The sequence below is a fragment of the Thalassophryne amazonica genome, chromosome 3 (genome assembly GCF_902500255.1).
Source record: "Thalassophryne amazonica chromosome 3, fThaAma1.1, whole genome shotgun sequence".
NCBI lineage: Eukaryota > Metazoa > Chordata > Actinopteri > Batrachoidiformes > Batrachoididae > Thalassophryne > Thalassophryne amazonica.
In genome coordinates this window covers 61,109,873-61,136,565 of record NC_047105.1, presented here as the reverse complement: position 1 = coordinate 61,136,565, position 26,693 = coordinate 61,109,873, and the positions used below count along the sequence as shown (strand labels likewise).

The 26,693-nt window shown below is 40.0% G+C and overlaps 1 protein-coding gene across 2 annotated transcripts in view; it reads left to right on the top strand.

The window, feature by feature from the left end:
• Positions 1-26,693, top strand: part of LOC117506834 (aminoacylase-1-like) — a 93,228-nt gene that overhangs the window by 29,761 nt on the left and 36,774 nt on the right. For both annotated transcript variants that reach the window (XM_034166466.1, XM_034166465.1), the window contains exons 2-3: positions 20,122-20,262; positions 22,713-22,777. In XM_034166466.1, coding sequence (XP_034022357.1) covers positions 20,136-20,262; positions 22,713-22,777 — 192 coding nt within the window. In that variant the 5' untranslated portion in view covers positions 20,122-20,135. The remainder of the gene's footprint in view (positions 1-20,121; positions 20,263-22,712; positions 22,778-26,693) is intronic.

Here is a 26,693-nt window from a genome sequence, read left to right as displayed (position 1 = left end):
CAGTCAGGTTTTAGAATTCATCATAGTACAGAAACAGCATTAGTGAAGGTTACAAATGATCTTCTTATGGCTTTGGACAGTGGACTTATCTCTGTGCTTGTTCTGTTGGACCTCAGTGCTGCTTTTGATACTGTTGACCATAAAATTTTATTACAGAGATTAGAGCATGTCATAGGTATTAAAGGCATTGCGCTGCGGTGGTTTGAATCATATTTGTCTAATAGATTACAGTTTGTTCATGTAAATGGGGAATCTTCTTCACAGACTAAAGTTAATTATGGAGTTCCACAAGGTTCTGTGCTAGGACCAATTTTATTCACTTTATACATGCTTCCCTTGGGCAGTATTATTAGACGGTATTGCTTAAATTTTCATTGTTACGCAGATGATACCCAGCTTTATCTATCCATGAAGCCAGAGGATACGCACCAATTAGCTAAACTGCAGGATTGTCTTACAGACATAAAGACATGGATGACCTCTAATTTCCTGCTTTTAAACTCAGATAAAACTGAAGTTATTGTACTTGGCCCCACAAATCTTAGAAGCATGGTGTCTAACCAGATCGTTACTCTGGATGGCATTTCCCTGATCTCTAGTAATACTGTGAGAAATCTTGGAGTTATTTTTGATCAGGATATGTCATTCAAAGCGCATATTAAACAAATATGTAGGACTGCCTTTTTGCATTTACGCAATATCTCTAAAATCAGAAAGGTCTTGTCTCAGAGTGATGCTGAAAAACTAATTCATGCATTTGTTTCCTCTAGGCTGGACTATTGTAATTCATTATTATCAGGTTGTCCTAAAAGTTCCCTAAAAAGCCTTCAGTTGGTTCAGAATGCTGCAGCTAGAGTACTGACGGGGACTAGCAGGAGAGAGCATATCTCACCCGTGTTGGCCTCCCTTCATTGGCTTCCTGTTAATGCTAGAATAGAATTTAAAATTCTTCTTCTTACTTATAAGGTTTTGAATAATCAGGTCCCATCTTATCTTAGGGACCTCATAGTACCATATTACCCCATTAGAGCGCTTCGCTCTCAGACTGCGGGCTTACTTGTAGTTCCTAGGGTTTGTAAGAGTAGAATGGGATGCAGAGCCTTCAGCTTTCAGGCTCCTCTCCTGTGGAACCAGCTCCCAATTCAGATCAGGGAGACAGATACCCTCTCTACTTTTAAGATTAGGCTTAAAACTTTCCTTTTCGCTAAGGCTTATAGTTAGGGCTGGATCGGGTGACCCTGGACCATCCCTTGGTTATGTTGCTTTAGACGTAGACTGTGTTTCATAATTATTGTATGGCCTTGCCTTGCAATGTGGAGCGCCTTGGGGCAACTGTTTGTTGTGATTTGGCGCTATACAAGAAAAAAGTTGATTGATTGATTGATTGATTGATATGTCCAGATCGTAATCCGTCCACACATATCACCACTCGCCGATGTTGGCGTTCTTTGGCCATATCGATAGCTATTCCCAGAGCTTTCAACATTTTCTCCGTGTATTCGATTGAATTTTCTGTCCCTGGGTAGCTTTCAAAGGGCACATGTATGAGTGCATGATAATTCATTCGTGGTGCGCTTGTTATCACCATCGATTTTCCCTCCAGATTTCTCCCTTTTATGTTCTTTAATGCCATAGGTATTAAAGGCACTGCGCTGCGGTGGTTTGAATCATATTTATCTAATAGATTACAATTTGTTCATGTAAATGGGGAATCTTCTTCACAGACTAAGGTTAATTATGGAGTTCCACAAGGTTCTGTGCTAGAACCAATTTTATTCACTTTATACATGCTTCCCTTAGGCAGTATTATTAGACGGCATTGCTTAAATTTTCATTTGTTACACAGATGATACCCAGCTTTATCTATCCATGAAGCCAGAGGACACACACCAATTAGATTGTCTTACAGCCATAAAGACATGGATGACCCCTAATTTCCTGCTTTTAAACTCAGATAAAACTGAAGTTATTGTACTTGGCCCCACAAATCTTAGAAACATGGTGTCTAACCAGATCCTTACTCTGGATGGCATTACCCTGACCTCTAGTAATACTGTGAGAAATCTTGGAGTCATTTTTGATCAGGATATGTCATTCAATGCGCATATTAAACAAATATGTAGGACTGCTCTTTTGCATTTACGCAATATCTCTAAAATTAGAAAGGTCTTGTCTCAGAGTGATGCTGAAAAACTAATTCATGCATTTATTTCCTCTAGGCTGGACTATTGTAATTCATTATTATCAGGTTGTCCTAAAAGTTCTCTGAAAAGCCTTCAGTTAATTCAAAATGCTGCAGCTAGAGTACTAATGGGGACTAGAAGGAGAGAGCATATCTCACCCATATTGGCCTCTCTTCATTGGCTTCCTGTTAATTCTAGAATAGAATTTAAAATTCTTCTTACTTATAAGGTTTTGAATAATCAGGTCCCATCTTATCTTAGGAACCTCATAGTACCATATCACCCCAATAGAGCGCTTCGCTCTCAGACTGCAGGCTTACTTGTAGTTCCTAGGGTTTGTAAGAGTAGAATGGGAGGCAGAGCCTTCAGCTTTCAGGCTCCTCTCCTGTGGAACCAGCTCCCAATTCAGATCAGGGAGACAGACACCCTCTCTACTTTTAAGATTAGGCTTAAAACTTTCCTTTTTGCTAAAGCTTATAGTTAGGGCTGGATCAGGTGACCCTGAACCATCCCTTAGTTATGCTGCTATAGACTTAGACTGCTGGGGGGTTCCCATGATGCACTGAGTGTTTGTTTCTGTTTTTGCTCTGTATGCACCGCTCTGCATTTAATCATTAGTGATTGATCTCTGCTCCCCTCCACAGCATGTCTTTTTCCTGGTTCTCTCCCTCAGCCCCAACCAGTCCCAGCAGAAGACTGCCCCTCCCTGAGCCTGGTTCTGCTGGAGGTTTCTTCCTGTTAAAAGGGAGTTTTTCCTTCCCACTGTCGCCAAGTGCTTGCTCATAGGGGGTCGTTTTGACAGTTGGGGTTTTTCTGTAATTATTGTATGGCCTTGCCTTACAATATAAAGCGCCTTGGGGCAACTGTTTGTTGTGATTTGGCGCTATATAAATAAAATTGATTGATTGATTGATTAATCTCCTCTTCGTACTCTTTGCCTGCCTTCTCCTTGAGGCTTGCTCGGAATTTTCGGTTGGCAATTTTCAATTTGGGATTTGTGAAGACAATAAGACTATCAGAGTTGGCCTGGGAATCTGTTTTGCTCTCATCTCCAGTGTTGAGGATCTGACTTCCATTCCCATCTTCTATTGTAGGATATTGTTCCTTAAGCATTCTTCCTACCCCTTTTAGTCGTTCTGCCATGGACTTAAATTCGGCATACACGGACGCTGATTTTGCCTTAACATCAACCAGGACCGTCTCTACCCCCAACAAACCAGCTGTCATTTTTACTACGGGGTCATAACTTTTCTCAGGACTTATTAAGGTGGTGATTTGTCCTCTTGTCCACCTTTCTTCGAGAAGTTTGCACCACCACTTAAGCCAATCTCTGGTCCCCGCCTTGAATTTTGGGACTGGTGGGCTCTCCAAAACGGCCAGGATCTGCCCCTCTTTATGCTGACCTGGATAATATATCCCTAATTGGAGTACAGTTTCTACCATAGCTTCTTTGAATCTTTCTTCATCAGGTTCTACACTTTGATCCCTGACATATTTCTGAACTGTTTCTGCCCAAAAATCATATCCTCGTCCATACAATACTACTCTGTGTGGTTGAATATTCACTTCTTTTCCCCCGTCTGGTTCGGATCCAGGGGTTGCTACAGGTCCTGACTCTTTTTCAGCCATATTTTTACTGCTTATTTTTACACTAACCTTACTGTTTTGTAATGATTATCCTTTCTTTATTCTCTTGGTTGCTGAGATTGTCGATTCCACCACTGTCGTCTCCTTGACTTCAGCTATGGTCCTTGTCGTCTCGAGTCGTCTGCCTCTCAAAGCCTCTCTTGGCGCCTTGAGTCAGGGATGAGTGACAGACTACTTGGCTATTCAGCGCTAGTTCCGGAGGTTAACTCCAAATCAGCTGCTCCTTTTCCCGCTTCTCCCCTCAGGAACCTCACGGGTTGATGATCCTACTCTCTCTTGTAGATCACCATTTTGCACGGTATACTCTCATACCTGCTCTCTTTGACGATCCGATCCAGCAGGCTCCCTCGTCTGCTTCCCTTCCTCGTCGTTTCGTGACGATCCAGCAGGCTATCTCCGTCTGCTTCTCGTCCCAGTTTAGACGATCCAGTAGTGACACGTCTACTTCTCGTCCCAGTTCAGACGATCCAGCAATGACACGTCTGCTTCTCGTCCTTGATCCCAGCTCCCTGGGATGCTTACTCCTGTTGTCTTTACGTCGTCCTCCTGGTGGTCGCCTCCAAATTTTCCACACCTCTGGAAAACAGATGTGTTTCAAGCCATTGCTGGACCTATACAGGCCATCAGCCGACACTCTCCACAACACCGTCTCCCTTGGCGATCTACTCAGGGGCTCTCCACCTTTCCAATGGCAAAAGACTCTCCTTTGGCCAGGATTCTTCCTCGGACCCGACTTCACTTCGTCAAGTCCCTGTTCGGGCGCCACGTGTCAGATCCCGCTTTATATAAGACCAGCTCTCCGTCTCTGGGGTCCGACCTTCGTGTCTCCGCGGGTATTACCCGGCGGGGCTGCACAAAGGCTGTTTAAGCTGGTGGCGAGGAGATTCGTCTAGCCGCTCACTGCCTCCATCCGGACGTCCACCCCGCTGACGCTGATCTCGCACCCCGGTCGAATAGCCTCCTTCTGGAACCAGGATACGAGCCGGCCACGCCCGTTAACGGCAGCTCTCCTCTTATGGATCAGGGCTCTTGGAATGTTGCTAGATTTTAAATTTAGTGACTCGTACAGCGAGTCCCCAGGATGCGTCAATTTCGTTAAAAACCAGACTAACCTTTTAGAGCACTTTTTGATGTTATACACCCAAAAAACTTTAACTTTTACACCTTAAGAAGAATCAATAAATCCAATGTCCGAGCCTTAACACTTTAACTGCATGCTTGGAAATTTATTGCAGGTTTTGCAAGTGCTGACAACATAATCAAAATCGTTATATGATAATAATTTCACAACAGTAATTCAAATATAATCAGAATAATAATTGGCAGAGATTTTTGTTTTTGATTCAATAATGCTATCTGATCTTACTCTGACTGGACTGGATTAACTTCTCAACAATTTTTCTAGGAGTGAGGGAAGGAGATTTTTTGATGTTAAAATCCCCAGTTCGATGAACTTGGTCTCCTCTTCATCAGCCTTTAGTTGTTAGCTGACCACGATCCTTGTGATGTTGTAATCCTTCAGGAAATAATCCACATAAGAGTTTATTCCTTCTTCAATCAACCAAAAGTTGATCTAATCCATTCTGGAAAGATGTGATGCTCCATGAGAGAGAAAACGTTGAAACTTCCCCACTCAGGCCGTCCAGTCATGGAGTAGCAGAGCATTGGAGAAACGCGCCAATCGCTCAAAATCGCTTCACTCACGTCCATCGCGTCGCGCTGCGTGACTTGGCGCCAAAACGCGTCGTTCCATAGGGATTACATGGCAACCTGTCGCTGCTGTCGCTCACGTCGCGCCCGGTGTGAACGCAGCCTAACACATATTTGGGAGCCTGACCACGCAAGGCTCTAAGAGTCAAAACCAAAATTTTAAAATCAATACGAAATTTGATGGGAAGCCAGTGCAGGGAGGATAGAACAGGGGTTATGTGTGTCCGTCTGCTACATCTTGTTAAGTCTCGCTGCAGCATTTTGAACTATTTAAAGACAATTTAAGATTTGTTAAAACAAGTAAAAAGCGAGTTGCAGTCATCTAAACGAGAAGAAACAAAAGCATAAATCACAACTTCCTGATGAGTTTGACAGAATTGGCCTCAACTTGACAATGTTTCTCAAGTGGTAAAAACAGTTTTTGACCAAGAGTCTAGAATGGCTATCTAGAGACAATCGCCCAATCTCAGTTCTCTTTTGTTCACTTTCCCCTTGGCCCTACCCCAACCCCTACGCCTACCCCTTTAAAACAAGGGATAAGGTGAAGGGGTATGCCTCTAGCCCTATGAACTGAGACACCCCTCCGCCTTAGGGGGAAAACAAAAACTGCCCGTCTCAAATTGCCGTCTTCACTGTTTGTTAACATGGCAACCGAAGCGAAACTTATTGCAGTAGCCTGTTTGCTCTTTTTATTTTCTCATCTTTCTGCGTAAATGCAAAGAAGTAAAAGAAGTCTTAGATTTCTTCAACACATCGCAGTTATGTCAGAGAATTTTGTGGTATTAATAATTCATTTAATTAATTCTTATTTATAATAATAATTAATAGTATTAATAATTAATTAATAATGTTAATAATACTGATAATAACTAGTCATTAATAATAGTAATAATTAATTAATTGATTAATCATTGATTCATTAGTAATTAATTAATTAATTAATTAGTAATTAAACACTTGAAATATATCAGTCTGTGTGGAATGCATGTATAGGACATCAGGTTATGTGTTACACATACATGTGTGTATATATTTTCCAACTTACTCCCATTGATGAAACTTAAACTTAAACTTAAACTCCTCATTTTCTGCCTGAAAGCTCAATAGAAGTCGAGTGTGCTCAGGGCTCCCTGTTTGTTTACAAAATACACACGCGTTACAGACCTTGAAATCCAACAGCAGGGATCGATATTATCCAAAGATTTATGAACTTAAAAATGAACGTGCTTATCCTTTATCATGATTTTCTCCATTGTGAGATATAAAAGTGTCTTATCGTAGTGGTCGTGTGTATATGCATTATAACACCTCTGCGCATGAGCGAAGATATTCTTCAGAACGATAATATATGCAACATGCATCCAGCAGCATACACGTTGCTGTCATAAGCAATTGCCTATAAAGTTTTTGGCAAGTTATAACTTTCTAAACAGCGTAATTTGTAATGAAAGCTGCTTTCATTTGTGCGGCTCTGGGTGCCATGTTTCTTTCTTTGGAGACAGCGGTAAGCTCCTCCTACCCCTCCAAACGAAGTGTGCATCCAGATTCACTCCGTTTGGAGGGGTTTGTAGCCCTCCACCTACCCCTCTGCCTCGCTCCAAAAAGAGAATTGAGACACCCCTCTGTCTCTCGTGCCTGTGCAAAATGGGTGGGAAGGGGTAAGGGGAAGGGCCAAGGGGTAGAATTGAGATTCAGCCAATGACTGATCAAACCAAACACCAAGATTTCTGATGCTCAACTGAACAGAGGAGCCCCAGAGAACCAAGGTGGTTCACAATCAAAGCAATAATCAGAGTGTCAGACTTTTTACAATTCAACTGAAGACCGTTTTTAGTTAGCCAGGACTTTACACTTGCAAGACAATCCATTAGCTCAGACATATTATGGAAAAGGAAAGGAAAGGTACAATTGAAATATCATCAGCAAGGTGATAGGACACATATTGTGTCCTATCACAATAGAATGTAAAATTTTCATTGAATCAATACAAGCGATTCATAATGAAGATTTCACGGCTTTTCAGCTTTGACACAAAACCGATCAGTGGTGGGCACAGCTAACCAAAAAGTTAGCTTCGATAATAGATAATCAGCTAACTGAAAAGTTATCTTTTATAAAGCTAAACCGATAAACCACACAAAAATTTATCGGGAGCTACAGCTAACCAATAACTTCCAGTGGTACATTTGCAACTACTAACAAGCTGATTTTGAGTTTTAACACCACAATAAGTTCTGGTAGCATCAAAGGTGACCACAGATCCAAACAATGAATCAGCACTTCTGTCTTTGAGCGTCCTGCTCAGTGCTGGAAGATCCTGTTTACTACATAGCTTCCAGAAGAGAAGCAGTTGAGAGGAGCAGCGAAGCTCAACTCTCTACTCAATAGTAGTGTCGCTGTGACGCGGAAGTCTTGGAAAAATAAAGCAGTGCTGACTAGGGATGGGTATTGATAAGATTTTATCTATCGATCCCATTATCGACTCCACTTATCGATCCGATTCCTTATCAATTCCCTTATCGATACCTCTTGTGAATTTTCTGTGTCCTAGAAGTAGGCTTTACAGGTTTTTCTATGTCAACAACATTTTAAACTGGTCACTGGATCTTTGATCTTTGGACATAAATAAAAATAAACAAAATCTGTAGTTTTTGTTAAAAGCATTTCCTTTCAAACATTTTGGCGTGAATATCCCTCCATACATCTGAGCTGAGGTCAGCCGGCTGCTGCACGTCAGCGCAGGACATCTCATTTTGGGAGGAAAAAATGTTTTCATTGATTGCAGTTTGTTTGTATTACAACATTTGGAAAGAGGTGTCATTTTATTTAACTCTCTGGGGCCGACGTCATTGTCTATGATGGCTAAGATCAAGCTTTACTAAATTATAAATAACTTTTTAATGATATGAGATAGAAACATACTTTTTTTTTTTTTGCTGAAAAGTTAACTCTGCGGACTTTCCAGCCAGCCATCGGCCATCTTTGTACTCCTCATAGAAGCTATGTGATGACTAGGGAGGGGTGCCGGAAAAAAAATCAATTCACGTCCGAAACGCGATTCTTATTTAAGATTCTGAATCAATCCAAAATGTCCAAGAATCGATTTTTTTAAAAGCATTTTTAAAAACATTTTCTTTCTTACTCACTGCGTGTACTGTTCGTCAGGCAACGGCTTCTGTACTACAGCATCCCCACAAGGGGAGGGTCCGGCGTGCTTCAAACATTCGTGAGCTGCAGCTTAGCATGGCGGATGAAGAGCTAATTCAGCCAGCACTGTCTTTGCTGAAGGCAAATGTTTGAGCGCATTTTGGATTTTATTATTTGCTGCGTAAGAAGGAGCTTGACATGACTTATGCAGTGTGCAAAATCTGCAAAATGAAAGTCAAGTACTTTGGAAACACTTCAAATCCGCAAGCCCACATGCTACGCCATCACCCGGAGCTAAAAGAAGTGGAGCAGCGGTCTCTGCCGACTACTGAGCAGCGCACACTCCATCACTTTGCTAAATCAAATCAAATCAATTTCATTTATATAGCGCCAAATCACAACAAACAGTTGCCCCAAGGCGCTTCATATTGTAAGCCAAAGCCATACAATAATTACGGAAAAACCCCAACTGTCAAAATGACCCCCTGTGAGCAAGCACTTGGCGACAGTGGGAAGGAAAAACTCCCTTTTAACAGGAAGAAACCTCCAGCAGTACCAGCCTCAGGGAGGGGCAGTCTTCTGCTGGGACTGGTTGGGGCTGAGGGAGAGAACCAGGAAAAAGACATGCTGTGGAGGGGAGCAGAGATCAATCACTAATGATTAAATGCAGAGTGGTGCATACAGAGCAAAAAGAGAAAGAAACACTCAGTGCATCATGGGAACCCCCCAGCAGTCTAAGTCTATAGCAGCATAACTAAGGGATGGTTCAGGGTCACCTGATCCAGCCCTAACTATAAGCTTTAGCAAAAAGGAAAGTTTTAAGCCTAATCTTAAAAGTAGAGAGGGTGTCTGTCTCCCTGATCCGAATTGGGAGCTGGTTCCAGAGGAGAGGAGCCTGAAAGCTGAAGGCTCTGCCTCCCATTCTACTCTTACAGACCCTAGGAACTACAAGTAAGCCTGCAGTCTGAGAGCGAAGCGCTCTATTGGGGTGATATGGTACTATGAGGTCCCTAAGATAAGATGAGACCTGATTATTCAAAACCTTATAAGTAAGAAGAAGAATTTTAAATTCTATTCTAGAATTAACAGGAAGCCAATGAAGAGAGGCCAATATGGGTGAGATATGCTCTCTCCTTCTAGTCCCTGTCAGTACTCTAGCTGCAGCATTTTGAATTAACTGAAGGCTTTTCAGGGAACGTTTAGGACAATCTGATAATAATGAATTACAATAGTCCAGCCTAGAGGAAATAAATGCATGAATTAGTTTTTCAGCATCACTCTGAGACAAGACCTTTCTAATTTTAGAGATATTGCGCAAATGCAAAAAAGCAGTCCTACATATTTGTTTAATATGCGCATTGAATGACATATCCTGATCAAAAATGACTCCAAGATTTCTCACAGTATTACTAGAGGTCAGGGTAATGCCATCCAGAGTAAGGATCTGGTTAGACACCATGTTTCTAAGATTTGTGGGGCCAAGTACAATAACTTCAGTTTTATCTGAGTTTAAAAGCAGGAAATTAGAGGTCATCCATGTCTTTATGTCTGTAAGACAATCCTGCAGTTTAGCTAATTGGTGTGTGTCCTCTGGCTTCATGGATAGATAAAGCTGAGTATCATCTGCGTAACAATGAAAATTTAAGCAATGCTGTCTAATAATACTGCCTAAGGGAAGCATGCATAAAGTGAATAAAATTGGTCCTAGCACAGAACCTTGTGGAACTCCATAATTAACCTTAGTCTGTGAAGAAGATTCCCCATTTACATGAACAAATTGTAATCTATTAGATAAATATGATTCAAACCACCGCAGCGCAGTGCCTTCAATACCTATGGCATGCTCTAATCTCTGTAATAAAATTTTATGGTCAACAGTTTCAAAAGCAGCACTGAGGTCTAACAGAACAAGCACAGAGATGAGTCCACTGTCTGAGGCCATAAGAAGATCATTTGTAACCTTCACTAATGCTGTTTCTGTACTATGATGAATTCTAAACCCTGACTGAAACTCTTCAAATAGACCATTCCTCTGCAGATGATCAGTTAGCTGTTTTACAACTACCCTTTCAAGAATTTTTGAGAGAAAAGGAAGGTTGGAGATTGGCCTATAATTAGCTAAGATAGCTGGGTCAAGTGATGGCTTTTTAAGTAATGGTTTAATTACTGCCACCTTAAAAGCCTGTGGTACATAGCCAACTAATAAAGACAGATTGATCATATTTAAGATCGAAGCATTAATTAATGGTAGGGCTTCCTTGAGCAGCCTGATAGGAATGGGGTCTAATAGACATGTTGATGGTTTGGAGGAAGTAACTAATGAAAATAACTCAGACAGAACAATCTGAGAGAAAGAGTCTAACCAAATACCGGCATCACTGAAAGCAGCCAAAGAGAATGATATGTCTTTGGGATGGTTATGAGTAATTTTTTCTCTAATAGTTAAAATTTTATTAGCAAAGAAAGTCATGAAGTCATTACTAGTTAAAGTTAAAGGAATACTCGGCTCAATAGAGCTCTGACTCTTTGTCAGCCTGGCTACAGTGCTGAAAAGAAACCTGGGGTTGTTCTTATTTTCTTCAATTAGTGATGAGTAGTAAGATGTCCTAGCTTTACGGAGGGCTTTTTTATAGAGCAACAGACTCTTTTTCCAGGCTAAGTGAAGATCTTCTATATTAGTGAGACGCCATTTCCTCTCCAACTTACGGGTTATCTGCTTTAAGCTGCGAGTTTGTGAGTTATATCACGGAGTCAGGCACTTCTGATTTAAGGCTCTCTTTTTCAGAGGAGCTACAGCATCCAAAGTTGTCCTCAATGAGGATATAAAACTATTGACGAGATAATCTATCTCACTCACAGAGTTTAGGTAGCTACTCTGCCCTGTGTTGGTATATGGCATTGGAGAACATAAAGAAGGAATCATATCCTTAAACCTAGTTACAGCGCTTTCTGAAAGACTTCTACTGTAATGAAACTTATTCCCCACTGCTGGGTAGTCCATCAGAGTAAATATAAATGTTATTAAGAAATGATCAGACAGAAGGGGGTTTTCAGGGAATACTGTTAAGTCTTCAATTTCCATACCATAAGTCAGAACAAGATCTAAGGTATGATTAAAGTGGTGGGTGGACTTATTTACATTTTGAGCAAAGCCAATCGAGTCTAACAATAGATTAAATGCAGTGTTGAGGCTGTCATTCTCAGCATGTGTGTGGATGTTAAAATCGCCCACTATAATTATTATCATCTTTGCAGCACCTGGAGTATGGGAGGACAAGGCAATAATCAAAATAAAAAATATATATATTACTCAGTACATTAAATTATCATCATCATCATCATAATATTATTTGTTACATTACATTATATTTAAATGCGATATGCATGTATAGTTTGTGGAGCATCCTCAAATTAGGAAACAGGACACTTACTTTGAATATTTCTTTCAGCATGTTGTGGTAACATATTTTTAAACTAACCTGCTGCATATGTCTGTCCAAGTAGGTCAGCTAGAGAACAGCGTTTGGATGTTTTTGATGAACATATAGCAGACATGTCTTCTTGGTCAGGGTTTTGGCTGCCATCCTCCATTGATTCTGCCTGAAGTCCACTTGTGCTTTCCTGGAAAACAGTAAATCAACACAATCTTCAGAATTGTGAATGATTTTATCTTGCACAATAACATTTCCAATGACAACTGCATTTACCTACGATGGATTTATTTATTCATGAATTTAGTTATAAATATTTATTTATTACTTATTTATGCTTTTTAAACTGTGAAGATATGAATTTATATTTTTAAAATTAATTTTAACTGTATTGTTGTTAATGTTACCTGTAATGCCCACTTGGTCCTGGCAGCTTCTGCAGTTACTCCATTGTAAAGGAAAGGAAAGGTAAGGCCTTAAAACAGGAATCAAGAGCCTAGGCTTTATACAGAGCCTCCTTTTTGTTTAAGTATCAATCAATCAATCAATTTTATTTATATAGCGCCAAATCACAACAAACAGTTGCCCCAAGGCGCTTTATATTGTAAGGCAAGGCCATACAATAATTACGTAAAAACCCCAACGGTCAAAACGACCCCCTGTGAGCAAGCACTTGGCGACAGTGGGAAGGAAAAACTCCCTTTTAACAGGAAGAAACCTCCAACAGAACCAGGCTCAGGGAGGGGCAGTCTTCTGCTGGGACTGGTTGGAGGTGAGGGAGAGAACCAGGAAAAAGACTGCTGTGGAGGGGAGCAGAGATCAATCACTAATGATTAAATGCAGAGTGGTGCATACAGAGCAAAAAGAGAAAGAGTCAAAGAGCCAGGATCTTATCAAGTATCTCTTGATAAGATCCTGGCACATTGTGGTTTTAAGTTCCCTTGTCAAGGTGGAATCACTCGGATTGTCTTGGAGCTCATGGACGAGTTGGGAATGGAGTGGTGCTACAATAGATAGCGTTGGACTGGCCTCCTCTGATATTGCGAGTGTAGCTACTTTCATAGGTTTCATGGTAGTGACAGCCTCCTCAGCAGTTGTTATGTCAGACTCGGTGAGTGTGCAGATTTCCTTCTCAGACTTGCGTATTTCGGCAGACAGGAGCGCAGCGTGGATGGCAGGCTGTTGCTCTAAAAAGTGCTCCAGCATGTCGTGCGCGCGGTAATCAATTTATGACGAGGAAGGTTCAGCAAAGTTTGCTTCTCATGCAGTACGTGGGACACAACAGTGCTGCGTCTGAAAAAAGTTGTCACCCGTCTTACTCTCCCTAGCAATCTAGTGACAGTGGGGAGTTTCAGGGCACGCTGGGATGCCAAATTCAGTGTGTGAGCAAAACACCTGAAACGTGGCATTTTGGCCAGCTGTGCAGCGATGGTCATATTCGATGCGTTGTCCGTTACTATTGCAGGGTCTTTGTTAGTTAACTCCCATTCTTCCATTGCCGCTCTCAGCACCTGGGCAATGTTGGTGCTGGTGTGGGACTCAAACAAAGCCCTGGTTTGCAGCACATGGGAAACTAATTCCCAGCCCTCGTCAGTGTGGTGCGATGTTATGGTGAGGTATGACTCCGTGGCTCGCGAAGTCCACCCATCGCATGTTACGGCAACACTTTCTGCGGAGGCAAGGGATTTTTTAACTTGTAGCTTTACCTCTTCATACATCTGTGGGACCATTACTTCTGTGAATTGTTTTCGGCTCAGGATCACATAGCGAGGCTCGAGTGTGCTTATCATTTTTTTTAACCCACTGTTCTCTACCACTCTGTACGGCCGTACATCCTGGCAAATAAACTCAGCAATCGACTCGGTGATTTTCTTGGCACGTGTAGATAAAGGGGCTAGTTTGCAATCAAAGGTTGTTTGTCTTATCATTGGTTGCGGTGCTGGCTGCTCTTGCTGTTTTTCTGGATGGCGCCTCCGCATGTGTGCCTTTAAGTTTGTTGTGTTCCCACAGTATTTCATTGCCATGTTACAGTGTCTGCAAAGTGCGTTTGTCATGTCGATTTCTTGTTTACCTTCTTTGTTTTTGAAGCCAAAATGCGCCCAAAATCAGATTTAAAATTTGACGGAGGCGGACGGATTTTCTCTGTTTCTTCCATGTTGTGTTTTTAAGAGACATGTCGCAATATCCCATGGCTGGAAATGCTGTTGGCACGAAGGCAGCGGGCGTCAACACCTCCACGGCGACATCTACTGGACTGGAAGTTGTATTCCACTTGTTTTTGGCTGATGTTCGCCAACCATTCATACAATTTTATTTATTAATTTTTTAAATTAATAATCGATACTTGGCATCAAGAATTGATGCAGTAGATCGCGAAAATTAGTATCGCGATGCATCATCATGACGATTATTTTGCACACCCCTACAGTGCGAGAGGTTTGGATGCTTGTAGCGCTTCAGCAGTGGGATACCCTCACGACAGCGACCAGAATATCAAGCAGGTTTGATTTTCATCTGACCATATGATCGCTGATCAGGAGGTGGTCGTGAGATGTTAATGTAGCTTGTTATTCCATGTATACTAAATGATGCAGGACGCACGATTAACCTGAAACTTGGTGCGATCCAAAAAAAATTCTCGCACAAATGAAAAATCAGCTGAAAAAGGGCCAAAACTCGCACAGTCTAAACCCAGCTTAAGTACTGAACTTCTGGCACCAGTAGATCATGGCAGTGTTCTATTTATTTTTGACACCGGTTATATCAGACAGTTGTCTAATTACAACGTGGCTCTTTTTTTTTTTTTTTTTTTGGAAAATACCTTTTTTACAAATAAAAATGGAATATTTTACAAAAGCACATTTATCTGTAAACACTGACACACCTCCCATTAACGTGTTGGTTTACATAATGAATGAGTCAACCAATCAGTGTTAGCGGAGGCACATTTTACCCAGAATCCTTTGCGATCTGTCTGTGTTTGTTACAAAACGTCAGAATTAGTGCATTATTCAACATTAAAAGATATGTTATATTTTAACTTTGTACAAATGACAGAATTGACATTATTGGAGTTATTCTATCAGTATTCATTTTATTTATACATCAAACCATAACTCAGCATTGCTTTATTTTCTGAGACCTCCGCCTGACAGCAGCATTGTGGAGTAGAGAGTTGAGCTTGGTGGCTCCTCTCAGCTTGCTTTTGTGCTGGAAGCCATGTAGTAAACTAGAGCTTCCAGCAGGGGGCAGGACGCTCAAAGACAGAAGTGCTGACTCATTGTTGGGTCTGTCGTTGCCTTTGATGCTTCCAGAAGTGATCGTGGTGTTAAAACTCTAAATCAGCTTGTTAGTAGTTACAAGTGTACCGGAGACAATCGATTATCGTTATCTGTAACTTCCAGTACATTTTTGGGTGGTTTATCGTTTTAACTTTATCAAAGATAACTTTTCAGTTATCTGATTATCTGTTATCGAAGTTAATTTTTTGATTATCTGTGCCCACCACTGCTCGATACCCATCCCTAGTGCTGACTCAAGGTTTTGATTTATAAATAAAATTAATGCTGATAGAATAACTCCATTAATGTCAATTCTGTCTTTTGTACAAAGTTAAAATGTAACATATATCTTTTAATGTTAAATAATGCACTAATTATGAAGTTTTGTAACAGACAGATGCCAAAGGGATTATGGGTAAAATGTGCCTCCTCTAACACTGATTGATTGACTCATTCATTCTATGTAAAAACCAACACGTTAATGTGAGGTGTGTGTTGGTGTTTACATATAAATTTGCTTTTGTAAAATACGCCATTTTTTTATTTGTAAAAAAAAAAAAAAGCCAAGTTGTAATTAGATACCCGTCTGATATAACCAGTGTCAAAATAAATAGAACACTGCCATCTACTGGTGCCCAGATGGTCAGCACTTAGGGCGAATACTGCCATGAACACTACTGGCCAGTAGATGGCAGTAAAGACCGTGAAAACTTGCCAAAACAAAATTCCTGATAATCCGTGTCTGTTTTTCCCCGGCCAAAGGTCTGATACTTTTCTAACAGACTTCGTACACATACCCTACACAGATCTAAAGCCAAAGATTAACAATTATTTTAGAAACATGGCAAACATTATGGGATCTACATCCCAATAATAAACTTCATCAACATCAACCAGTCGTTGGCTCGCTTACTCGTTTACCACTAGCCAAGCGGAGGGAAGGCATTGTGTCGCTCATATAGGTCATTCACACTTGACAGTTGACACATGTATTTACTTGCAGCAGACAACCCACCTTTTTGTATTCCATGTAACTGCGTACTTACAGTGAAACATGTCCTGCTTGAATGTGTTGGTTTTGCTCATATTTGTGTGAACGTTTATGACGTTCCTGATCTTAAGACGTTATTTAGAGATGTTTCACGATCACACAATGTCAGTTTTCTTTAAGAGATTAATCTTTTTATTAGGTTTTAAGTTGGAAACTGTTCGATTCCCATTCACACCAGTTATATCTTTGGGCAAGGTATTTTATTCCAGTTGCCTAGTTTTTCGGAGGAGACTTTCGACCATCAGGCCCGTGTAGGGGGAAACGCACCTTTTGTACGCTAACGAACCTGCTTCATCTGTCGTAAAGGTGGAATTATCCCGGTGAAGTAGTCACATTCCTAAACTACTGATAACCTGCTGTTTAACCTATGCTGATGGATATTGTGGTGTATTTTGTGTTTAATGTTCCAGGTGAATATTTGGCAACTGTTTGGCACTTATATGACACTTATGTGGTGGTAGTGTCGTTAATTTCTTATCAATCAATCAGTCTGTGGTGAATTGTACTGAGATTACCCATAATGCACTGGGCATAGCATGTCCACAAAAGAAATGAGCTTTTTTCTTTTCTGTGACCAGTTCTCCTTTGCCTGCAGAGGATAGAGTGGTTTCTTCTAGAACCAGCTCTCCTCTGTTTGCAGAGGATAGAACTGCGCATCTACTACAAAACATTTAACAGGTAGGTACTCAACTGATTTTAGACTTCATAAATGTTTGTAACTGTTAAGCTTTGTTTACCACATCTGCAAAAATATGTTAGCGGTCTAAAAATTATCAGACTAAAACTTATCTGAAGATAATTGGTCTGATGATGGGTTTCAAAGTTATCTGAAAAGCTAATCATATAATGAAAATATTATCTTTGATAATTAGCAGTTAGCGGATTAGCGGAACTGTGCCCACCACTGAAACTAATCTGACACTGCACTCTGTTGTAAGTGAAGTGAAATGAAGCAATGCTTCATAAGAGTCAGACTCTGCTAATACCTGCTTCAGATACCGAGCTGCAAATCAGTTTCTGCTATAACAGACAAATGTGATGGAGAGCAGTTATAAAATAATGGAAACCTCCCACATGCATGTAGTCCTTTTATGTTACATGTACAAGGGCCATTGTCACATATATTAATAGCCAAGTGGCCTCTGTGTACGTGTATGCATGCATGCATGTATGTATCTTTCATCATGGAGAAACTGGGGAGAGCTGACATTTGCCATTTTGGTGTGCTTATGTATTTTGGGTCAAGGATGAACGCTGTGAAACCGAGGTGTTGACAGGACTAATATTGTTGGAGAAATTAGGGATATTACCTAACAACAGTGAACAATGGGCGTTGTGCTGCAAAGCACCATGGGAGTTCGGGGGTTTGTGTTGTTATTGTGGTTCATGTTAGTGTAACTGTTGTTAGTGTTATTGATTTATTGTGTTTTTGTAGTTCAATTGGTTTAGTCAGTTTAGCTAAGTGTCGCCGTAACCATTAGTCGGACGTGTAGTGCATTTGGTGTCTTCCATCAAATTGAAGGTTGAAACCAGAATAGGAATCATTTACCGCCTTTCAATCATGTGCCACATGGCTGCCTTAAAGTGAAACTTACATTTTGAAGCTGACTTGTCTGTTCTGGACCAATTGCTGATGAGAAGTATTTTCCACTCTGACCCTCTGATTCTGTTTTTTGTTTTAATTTTTTTTTTCTGGATCACTTCATGCCACAAACAGGAAGAAGATGCTGCATGTTTTTGTTTGTTGATTTTTGTTTTCCCAGCGGTCAGCACTTCTGGAATGACAGTATTTAAGTTGTATGTCAAGTAGACATAGCAGTTAGGTAGGGACAGGTGATGGTCTTGTGGGTAAGGCATTGGACTTGAGACCAGAAGATCCTCGGTTCAAATCCCAGCCTGACTAGAAAATCATTAAGGACCCTTGGGCAAGGCCTTTAATCCCCTATTGCTCCCAGTGTGTAGTGAGCGCCTTGTATGGCAGCACCCTCACATCAGGGTGAATGTGAGGCATTATTGTAAAGCACTTTGAGCATCTGATGCAGATGGAAATAAATGCAGTCCATTTATTTATTTCACCACCATCTCTGTATGTGGGTCTGTAAAAATAAAAGCACCTGCTTAGGGCAGAATGCTGAAAAGACTAAAAGCTCTGGCTTGGTCTTCGTTCTTCTGCGCAGCTCGCCACAATATATTTAAAGCCAAGTGGCCTCTGTGTGTGTGCATGCCTGCGTGTGTATAATTTTGATTATGGACAAACTGTGGAGAGCTGACATTTGTCATCTGGTAAGCTTATGTATTTTGGGTCAAGGATGAACGCCACCAAAACGGTATGTTGATAGGACTAATATTTTGGAGAAACTACGTTTATTAGCTGACAACACAATGAACAATGGATGTTGATAATTACATTCTGGACTCACACGCCACTCCAGCAGGGGGCGTTAAATCATCTATACATAAAAAGTGAAGTGGCATCTGTGTATCTGTATGCATGCATGAGTGATTTTATGTAGTAAGTTCAATGTAAGTACATAATATAATTGTAAATGCATTTTACATAGATGACACAAGAAAGTGAAAACACTTATTTCCATTGTGGTTCATTTAAAAAATGACAAAGTAGAATAATTAAAAAAATAATAATGATGCTGATGATAATAATAATGATAATAATAATAGTATCCATATGATATCAAGAACCTAAACAGTTTATAAATACATTAAGACACTAAATTAACATTAAAAATTGCATTATTAACAGGAAATAAAAGGGTTGAGTTATTTCTCTAAAAACTGTTGAGGTCTAGGGTTCTAAAAACATTCTGGACTCACACAACATTCCAACTCATTATAGAAACTTTGCATAATTTATTACCACCCATGACATTTTAAACTGTCATCTTGGGCTCTGGATAACTGACATTTTTCACATTTTCTAAAGCCCCCCCCCCCCCCCCCCCCCCATTTTTGCATTTTATGGACCTAACACACTAATTGAGAAAATAATAAAATGATTAATCATAAAAATAATCATTAGTTACAGCACAAGAAAACTGACTTTGAAAATTTATAACTAAGCCGTGTTTAAAATTAGGTCCACAACTTTGGTTGTGTGTTGTAAGTACACTGTCATTTGTCAAAATAAGTGATTTTCATTTTTCATTTTGAAATTCTGTTCTCTGTGGCATGGATTTTAGTAAATAAATAATAATCAAAACAGATCACAAATAGTACAAAATGTGCACATAATGGAATAATATTCTCCAGTATATCTTTAATTTTACCCACAACCCAGCATAATGTTTTTTTTATTGTTTTATTATTTGCATTGACTGAGTTGTATTAAGTATAAAATCTAGAATGACTTAGTGAACATCAGCCAACGCAAGTTTATCTTATGCTATTGGCCAGATATTCAATATCAGTAGATTCATGGTGTTGGATACTCATTTACTGGCATTGAAATTTAAAAACTAAACAGTCCTGAAGCAGTAGGGGTATAACAATGTTTTATTTTTGGACACCATTTTTATAATCAACTTGGAAAAATGTTTTTTAATGCGACAGTATGCCCTAGAATTAAAGCCATTTTGAAAAGCTGTTTTTACACCCAACATCCTATACTTGTCTATTTTTTTGAAACTGGAACAATTTTGTTTTTTCCTTCAAAGGTGGGATTCATACCATGTTGCCTGACAACGATGGTAAAAACATTGAAGGTGGGCAGACCTCATCTGAGGGAGAAGATCCCTCCGTCAGTCTGTTTCGAGAGTACCTTCGTGTCAAAACCGTCCACCCGCAACCTGACTATGGTGAGATTGTTTAAAGAAGAGGAAAAAAAAGACAATCATTGCCTACAGAAAATGTCATATGTTACTTATTGATGGCCTAAGTAAGATGAACCTTTTTATGCGGGGGGGGGGGGGTCATGTTTTGTAACATCCTGGCCCACCTCCATGTAACTCTGGGCAGGCAAATTATTCTTGATATCTCAGATTATTTTTTTCTATGTGTGGTGTGAAAATTGGACACAGAGTTGCATGCTACTGCAGACACTGGGCCATTATAAGGGCCTCTTCATACATAAAACAGAAGTTGGGCGAAAGAAGCAAGAACCGGCCAAAAATCCGCAAACAAAAAGCGAAATGGGGAACCGCAAAACATTCCACCTGCTGTCGGGAGGGACACACGGTTGGACAGGCGTGCACGATCACAGTGCGAGCAGCTGGAACGTGTGGCACCACATCGTGCCACTGCTGTGGAGAAAAAGAAAACAACACACACACCATAAAAACCCCCCCAGCAATTTCTGATATTTAATTCCTCCTATCGAGCGGTAGAGCTGCCACAAACTACTATTTTGATAATCAACTAGATTATTTTTGTGATTAGTCGACTAGTCATCATACGTAAATTGCAGCTTATCGCATTTTAAATATCGATACCATTATCGATTCCGCTTATCAATCCGATTCCTTATTGATTCCCTTACTGATACCTCCTGTGAATCTTCTGTGTGCTACAAGTAGGCTTTACAGGTTTTTGATGTCAGCAACATTTTATTGAGTCTTAAAGTAAATAAATATGAACTTGGTCACTGGATCCTTGATCTCTGGACATAAATAGACTCAATAGGTGGATCCTTGATCTCTGGACATAGATAGAAAAAAATCTGTAGTTTTTGTCAAAAGCATTTCCTTTCAGACATTAACGGCATGGATGTTATTCCATATGTCTGAACTGAGCTCAGCTGGCTGCTGGAGTCTGCAGGTCTGCAGCCATACAGTCTTGGGCTTACGTATTTCCTTGATTAAAGCCTGAACTTGAATTGGGACCTGCCTCATTTAATGATCGGGTCAAAACTTGGTCTGAAAAAAATAAACGCCTGCCTTAAATAAGCGCCGGACATTATGTGCTTTAAAAAGATTACATTGGGATGAGTCAGTCTTTTTTTTTTCCTAAGTCTGCCGCATAGTGGTACCTTAAAATCCTAAAGCCTAATTTATGCTTCTGCATCTCTGTAACTTTGTGGCCATGCAATGACGTTGACATTCGCGTGACCCTTTTAAAGTTCTCAGTCGCGTCTTTATGCAGTTTACAGGAGGAACAGTGGATTTTTCTGGATAGATTTTTCCCTCAATGAGCTCCACTTCTTTATACAGTCATCAACCTCCAAACCAATGATATGGTACGTATAATTTTCTCCATGAATTGCAGGTCATTTGAGCATGTTTTTCCGACTCTGTTGTAAAGTTGGTTATATTTGCGGACTTTTCTGCCAAGCGTATTTGATCCATGATCAAATTCTAATCGGTGTGCGCACTGCAAAAACTTTTAAAATATGATGGGAGAAGAAGGAGTGAAAATGTAAAAATTACAAATCACAGCCCTTTGCGGTCTGCGTCATTTAGCAGGTGTATGTCAGGCTCCGGAGAGCCAAGCAGAGGCCTCTGCTTTAAAATGGTTTGGTTCGTTACGCCCAGGGATATGTGTGAAACTTAACACTGTATTACAGTACAGGCAGCAAGCAGCATTTTGTTAATAATCACCGGCCTTGAATTACACCCTGCCTTGTTTACGTCCCATATCTGAGCACAGTTTGAAAAAAATAAATGCTGGTCTTTGAATCAAGGAAATATGGTACCCACTTTCTTCGAATCAGCAAGTATCAGTGCTGAAATTCATTTCGTACTTCTGTTTCTGGGCACGTCCTGACTGCTCTGTCCGGTACATGCGAGGGGTTTTTAATGGAATACATTACAATGGGGCAATACGTTTATCAAGCAATCAGTCAATCAATCAAGATCTTTATTGTCATTATGCAGGCATAACGAAATTTTGCACACTCCCGGCAAGGCACATAATAAATAAATCAGCACACACATAAATAAAACACTTAAATAATAACGGTTAAAAATAAATAAATAAATAAAAAAATAAAGGTAAAGAAACACACTTAAAATAAAAAAATATTTACAGGTGGTGTGTGTATGTATCTACATGAGAATGAATGTACAGGGGAGAGAGGAGGTGACAATGAGGAGATGTCCGATGTGAGTAAAAATCTGTTAAATACAGTGTTTATTACATGGAAAACTATACAAAAGCACTGGGACTTTTTGCTTTTGTCCAGTGAGTGTGAATATCTGTTTTATACGATGACTGTTTAGGCGAGTTTAACTATATTTAATTTATCTATTATTTGTCAATGGTGTTTCAGTGTCTAATAGTTTGCTGTTTGCTATGTGCTCATTGCTTTTAGATGGTGCTCTTGGGTTCCTGAACAGAATGGCAAAGGAGCTTGAGTTACCTATGAAAACGCATGAGGTAAATTCTTGTGATTGTTATTATGCTTAACGTGTATGGCCTGTATAGTCCTTGTCAGAATTATCGGCACCTTTATCACATACAGTCCAAAGTTATTGAGCAACAACAAAAAATAAAATGCTTTCATAAAATAAAATTTAAAAATACTGACATAAAATATATGCTGGATGCTGTTATCAACACGTTTTGCTGATTTTACAGTAAATGATCACTTTCACACCAGGTTGTCTTTGGACAGCTCTGGTGATAGATACATGAACATTTCTAAGTCACAGAATAAGCCTTGGATTTTATTCATGTCAGTCATGAAGTAATGCAACCAGTATGGTGCATCTGTCTGGAGTAGGCAGTTTTCAAAAACTAGCGACTGTGCAAGGAGGCTGGAAGCCATCAAAACATCCATGACAACTCTGAAAGTGTTGTAAACATCTGTGCTTGTCATTAGAGAAACTGCACACAGTGCAGCCTTTGTCTGTTGCATCAACAGTTATAGCTTTTATTTATTTATTTATTTATTTATTCCAGACATGTCAAAAACCACATGAACAAAACATTATAAATGCACCCACATCAACATATCTTTAACACCAAAGAGATTTTAATATATCTATTCTATACACATACATACAGTTGTGTGCAAAAGTTTGGACACCCGTGATAATTTTCATGATTTTCCTTTATAAATCATTGCTTGTCTGTATCAGAAATTTCAGTTAAATATATCATATAGCAGACGAACACATTGATATTTGAAAAGTGAAATGAAGTTTATAGGATTTACAGAAAGTGTGCAATAATTAAACAAAATTGGGCAGTTGCATAAATTTGGGCACACGTCATTTTATTGATTTGAATACATTTAGCACTAATTATTGGAACACAAAATTGGTTTGGTAAGCTCATTGACCCTTGACCACCTTACACAGGTGAATCCAATCATGAGAAAGGGTATTTAGGGTGGCCATTTAAAAATGTTTCTCCTTTTTGCATCTATTCTAATGAGTAGCAACATGGGAGCCTCTAAACAACTCTCAAATGACCTGAAAACAAAGACTGTTCAACATCATAGTTTAGGGGAAGGATACAAAATTCTATGTGAGAGATTTCTGCTGTCAGTTTCCACTGTGAGGAACATAGTGAGGAAATGGAAGACCGCAGGCACAGTACTACAACCCCTGGCAATAATTATGGAATCACCGGCCTCGGAGGATGTTCATTCAGTTGTTTAATTTTGTAGAAAAAAAAGCAGATCACAGACATGACACAAAACTAAAGTCATTTCAAATGGCAACTTTCTGGCTTTAAGAAACACTATAAGAAATCAGGGGAAAAAAAATTGTGGCAGTCAGTAACGGTTACTTTTTTAGACCAAGCAGAGGGAAAAAAAATATGGAATCACTCAATTCTGAGGAAAAAATTATGGAATCATGAAAAACAAAAGAACGCTCCAACACATCACTAGTATTTTGTTGCACCACCTCTGGCTTTTATAACAGCTTGCAGTCTCTGAGGCATGGACTTAATGAGTGACAAACAGTACTCTTCATCAATCTGGCTCCAACTTTCTCTGATTGCTGTTGCCAGATCAGCTTTGCAGGTTGGAGGTTTGTCATGGACCATTTTCTTCAACTTCCACCAAAGATTTTCAATTGGATTAAGATCCGGACTATTTGCAGGCCATGACGTTGACCCTATGTGTCTTTTTGCAAGGAATGTTTTCACAGTTTTTGCTCTATGGCAAGATGCATTATCATCTTGAAAAATGATTTCATCATCCCCAAACATCCTTTCAATTGATGGGATAAGGAAAGTGTCCAAAATATCAACGTAAACTTGTGCATTTATTGATGATGTAATGACAGCCATCTCCCCAGTGCCTTTACCTGACATGCAGCCCCATATCATCAATGACTGTGGAAATTTACATGTTCTCTTCAGGCAGTCATCTTTATAAATCTCATTGGAACGGCACCAAACAAAAGTTCCAACATCATCACCTTGCCCAATGCAGATTCGAGATTCATCACTGAATGACTTTCATCCAGTCATCCACAGTCCATGATTGCTTTTTCTTAGCCCATTGTAACCTTGTTTTTTTTCTGTTTAGGTGTTAATGAAGGCTTTCGTTTAGCTTTTCTGTATGTAAATCCCATTTCCTTTAGGCAGTTTCTTACAGTTCGGTCACAGCCGTTGACTCCAGTTTCCTCCCATTCGTTCCTCATTTGTTTTGTTGTGCATTTTCGATTTTTGAGACATATTGCTTTAAGTTTTCTGTCTTGACGCTTTGATGTCTTCCTTGGTCTACCAGTATGTTTGCCTTTAACAACCTTCCCATGTTTGTATTTGGTCCAGAGTTTAGACACAGCTGACTGTGAACAACCAACATCTTTTGCAACATTGCGTGATGATTTACCCTCTTTTAAGAGTTTGATAATCCTCTCCTTTGTTTCAATTGACATCTCTCGTGTTGGAGCCATGATTCATGTCAGTCCACTTGGTGCAACAGCTCTCCAAGGTGTGATTACTCCTTTTTAGATGCAGACTAATGAGCAGATCTGATTTGATGCAGGTGTTAGTTTTGGGGATGAAAATTTACAGGGTGATTCCATAATTTATTTCTCAGAATTGAGTGAGTCCATATTTTTTTCCCTCTGCTTGGTCTAAAAAAGTAACCATTACTGACTGCCACAATTTTTTTTTTCTGATTTCTTATAGTGTTTCTTAAAGCCAGAAAGTTGCCATTTGAAATGACTTTAGTTTTGTGTCATGTCTGTGATCTGCTTTTTTCCTACAAAATTAAACAACTGAATGAACATCCTCCGAGGCCGGTGATTCCATAATTATTGCCAGGGGTTGTATGATGATAGAGCTGTTGGTGGACTTCAGAAGACGGAAGACCCGTTTGAAACCAGTTACCATCAATGGAACAGAGGTGGACATTATGGACTACTACAAGTACCTGGGTGTCCACATAGACAACAAACTGGAAAGGTCAGAGCCGACTGTACTTCCTCAGGAGGCTCAGATCTTTCAATGTCTGCAGAAATATGTTGCAGATGTTTATCACTCTGTGGTCTCCAGCATCATCTTCTATGCTGTAGTGTGCACAGGCACAGTACTAGTTAAGGCCTGAAGTGGCAGACCAAGAAATATCTCAGATAAGCTGAAGCAAAGGATGGTGAGTACAGTCATACTCGTAGTCAACCCACAGACCTGCTCCAAAGACCTATAGCATTATCTTGCTGCAGATAGTGTCTCTGTGCATCGTTCAACTATACAGCACACTTTGCACAAGGAGATGCTGGATGAGAGAGTAATGCAGAGAACCCTTTTCTGCATACATGCCAAAAACAGAGTCGCTTGAGGTATGCTAAAGCACATTTGGACAAGCCAGCTTCATTTTGGAATAAGGTGCTGTGGACTGATAAAAATAAAATTGAGTTATTTGGACATAACAAGGGGTGATATGCATTCCAAGAAAAAAACTTGCAGTAAAATTTGGAGGTGATTCCTTCATGCTGTGTGGCCAGTGCAGGTACTGGGAATCTTGTTAAAGTTGAGAGTCACATGGATTCCAGTCGATGTCAGAAGATTCTTGAGAACAATGTTCCAGAATCAGTTACAAAGTTGAAGTTGAGCTGGGGCTGGATCTTTCAACAAGGCGACGACCCTAAACACTGCTCAAAATCTACTAAGGCATTCATGCAGAGGAACAAGTACACCGTACTGGAATGGCCATCTCAGTCTCCAGACCTGAATATTATTGAAAATCTGTGGTGTAATTTTAAGCGGGCTGTCCATGCTCGGAAACCAACAAACCTGAGATGTTTTGTAAAGAAGAATGGTCCAAAGTACCTTTAGCCAGAATCCAGACTCTCATTGGAAGCTATAGGAAGTGTTTAGAGGCTGTTATTTT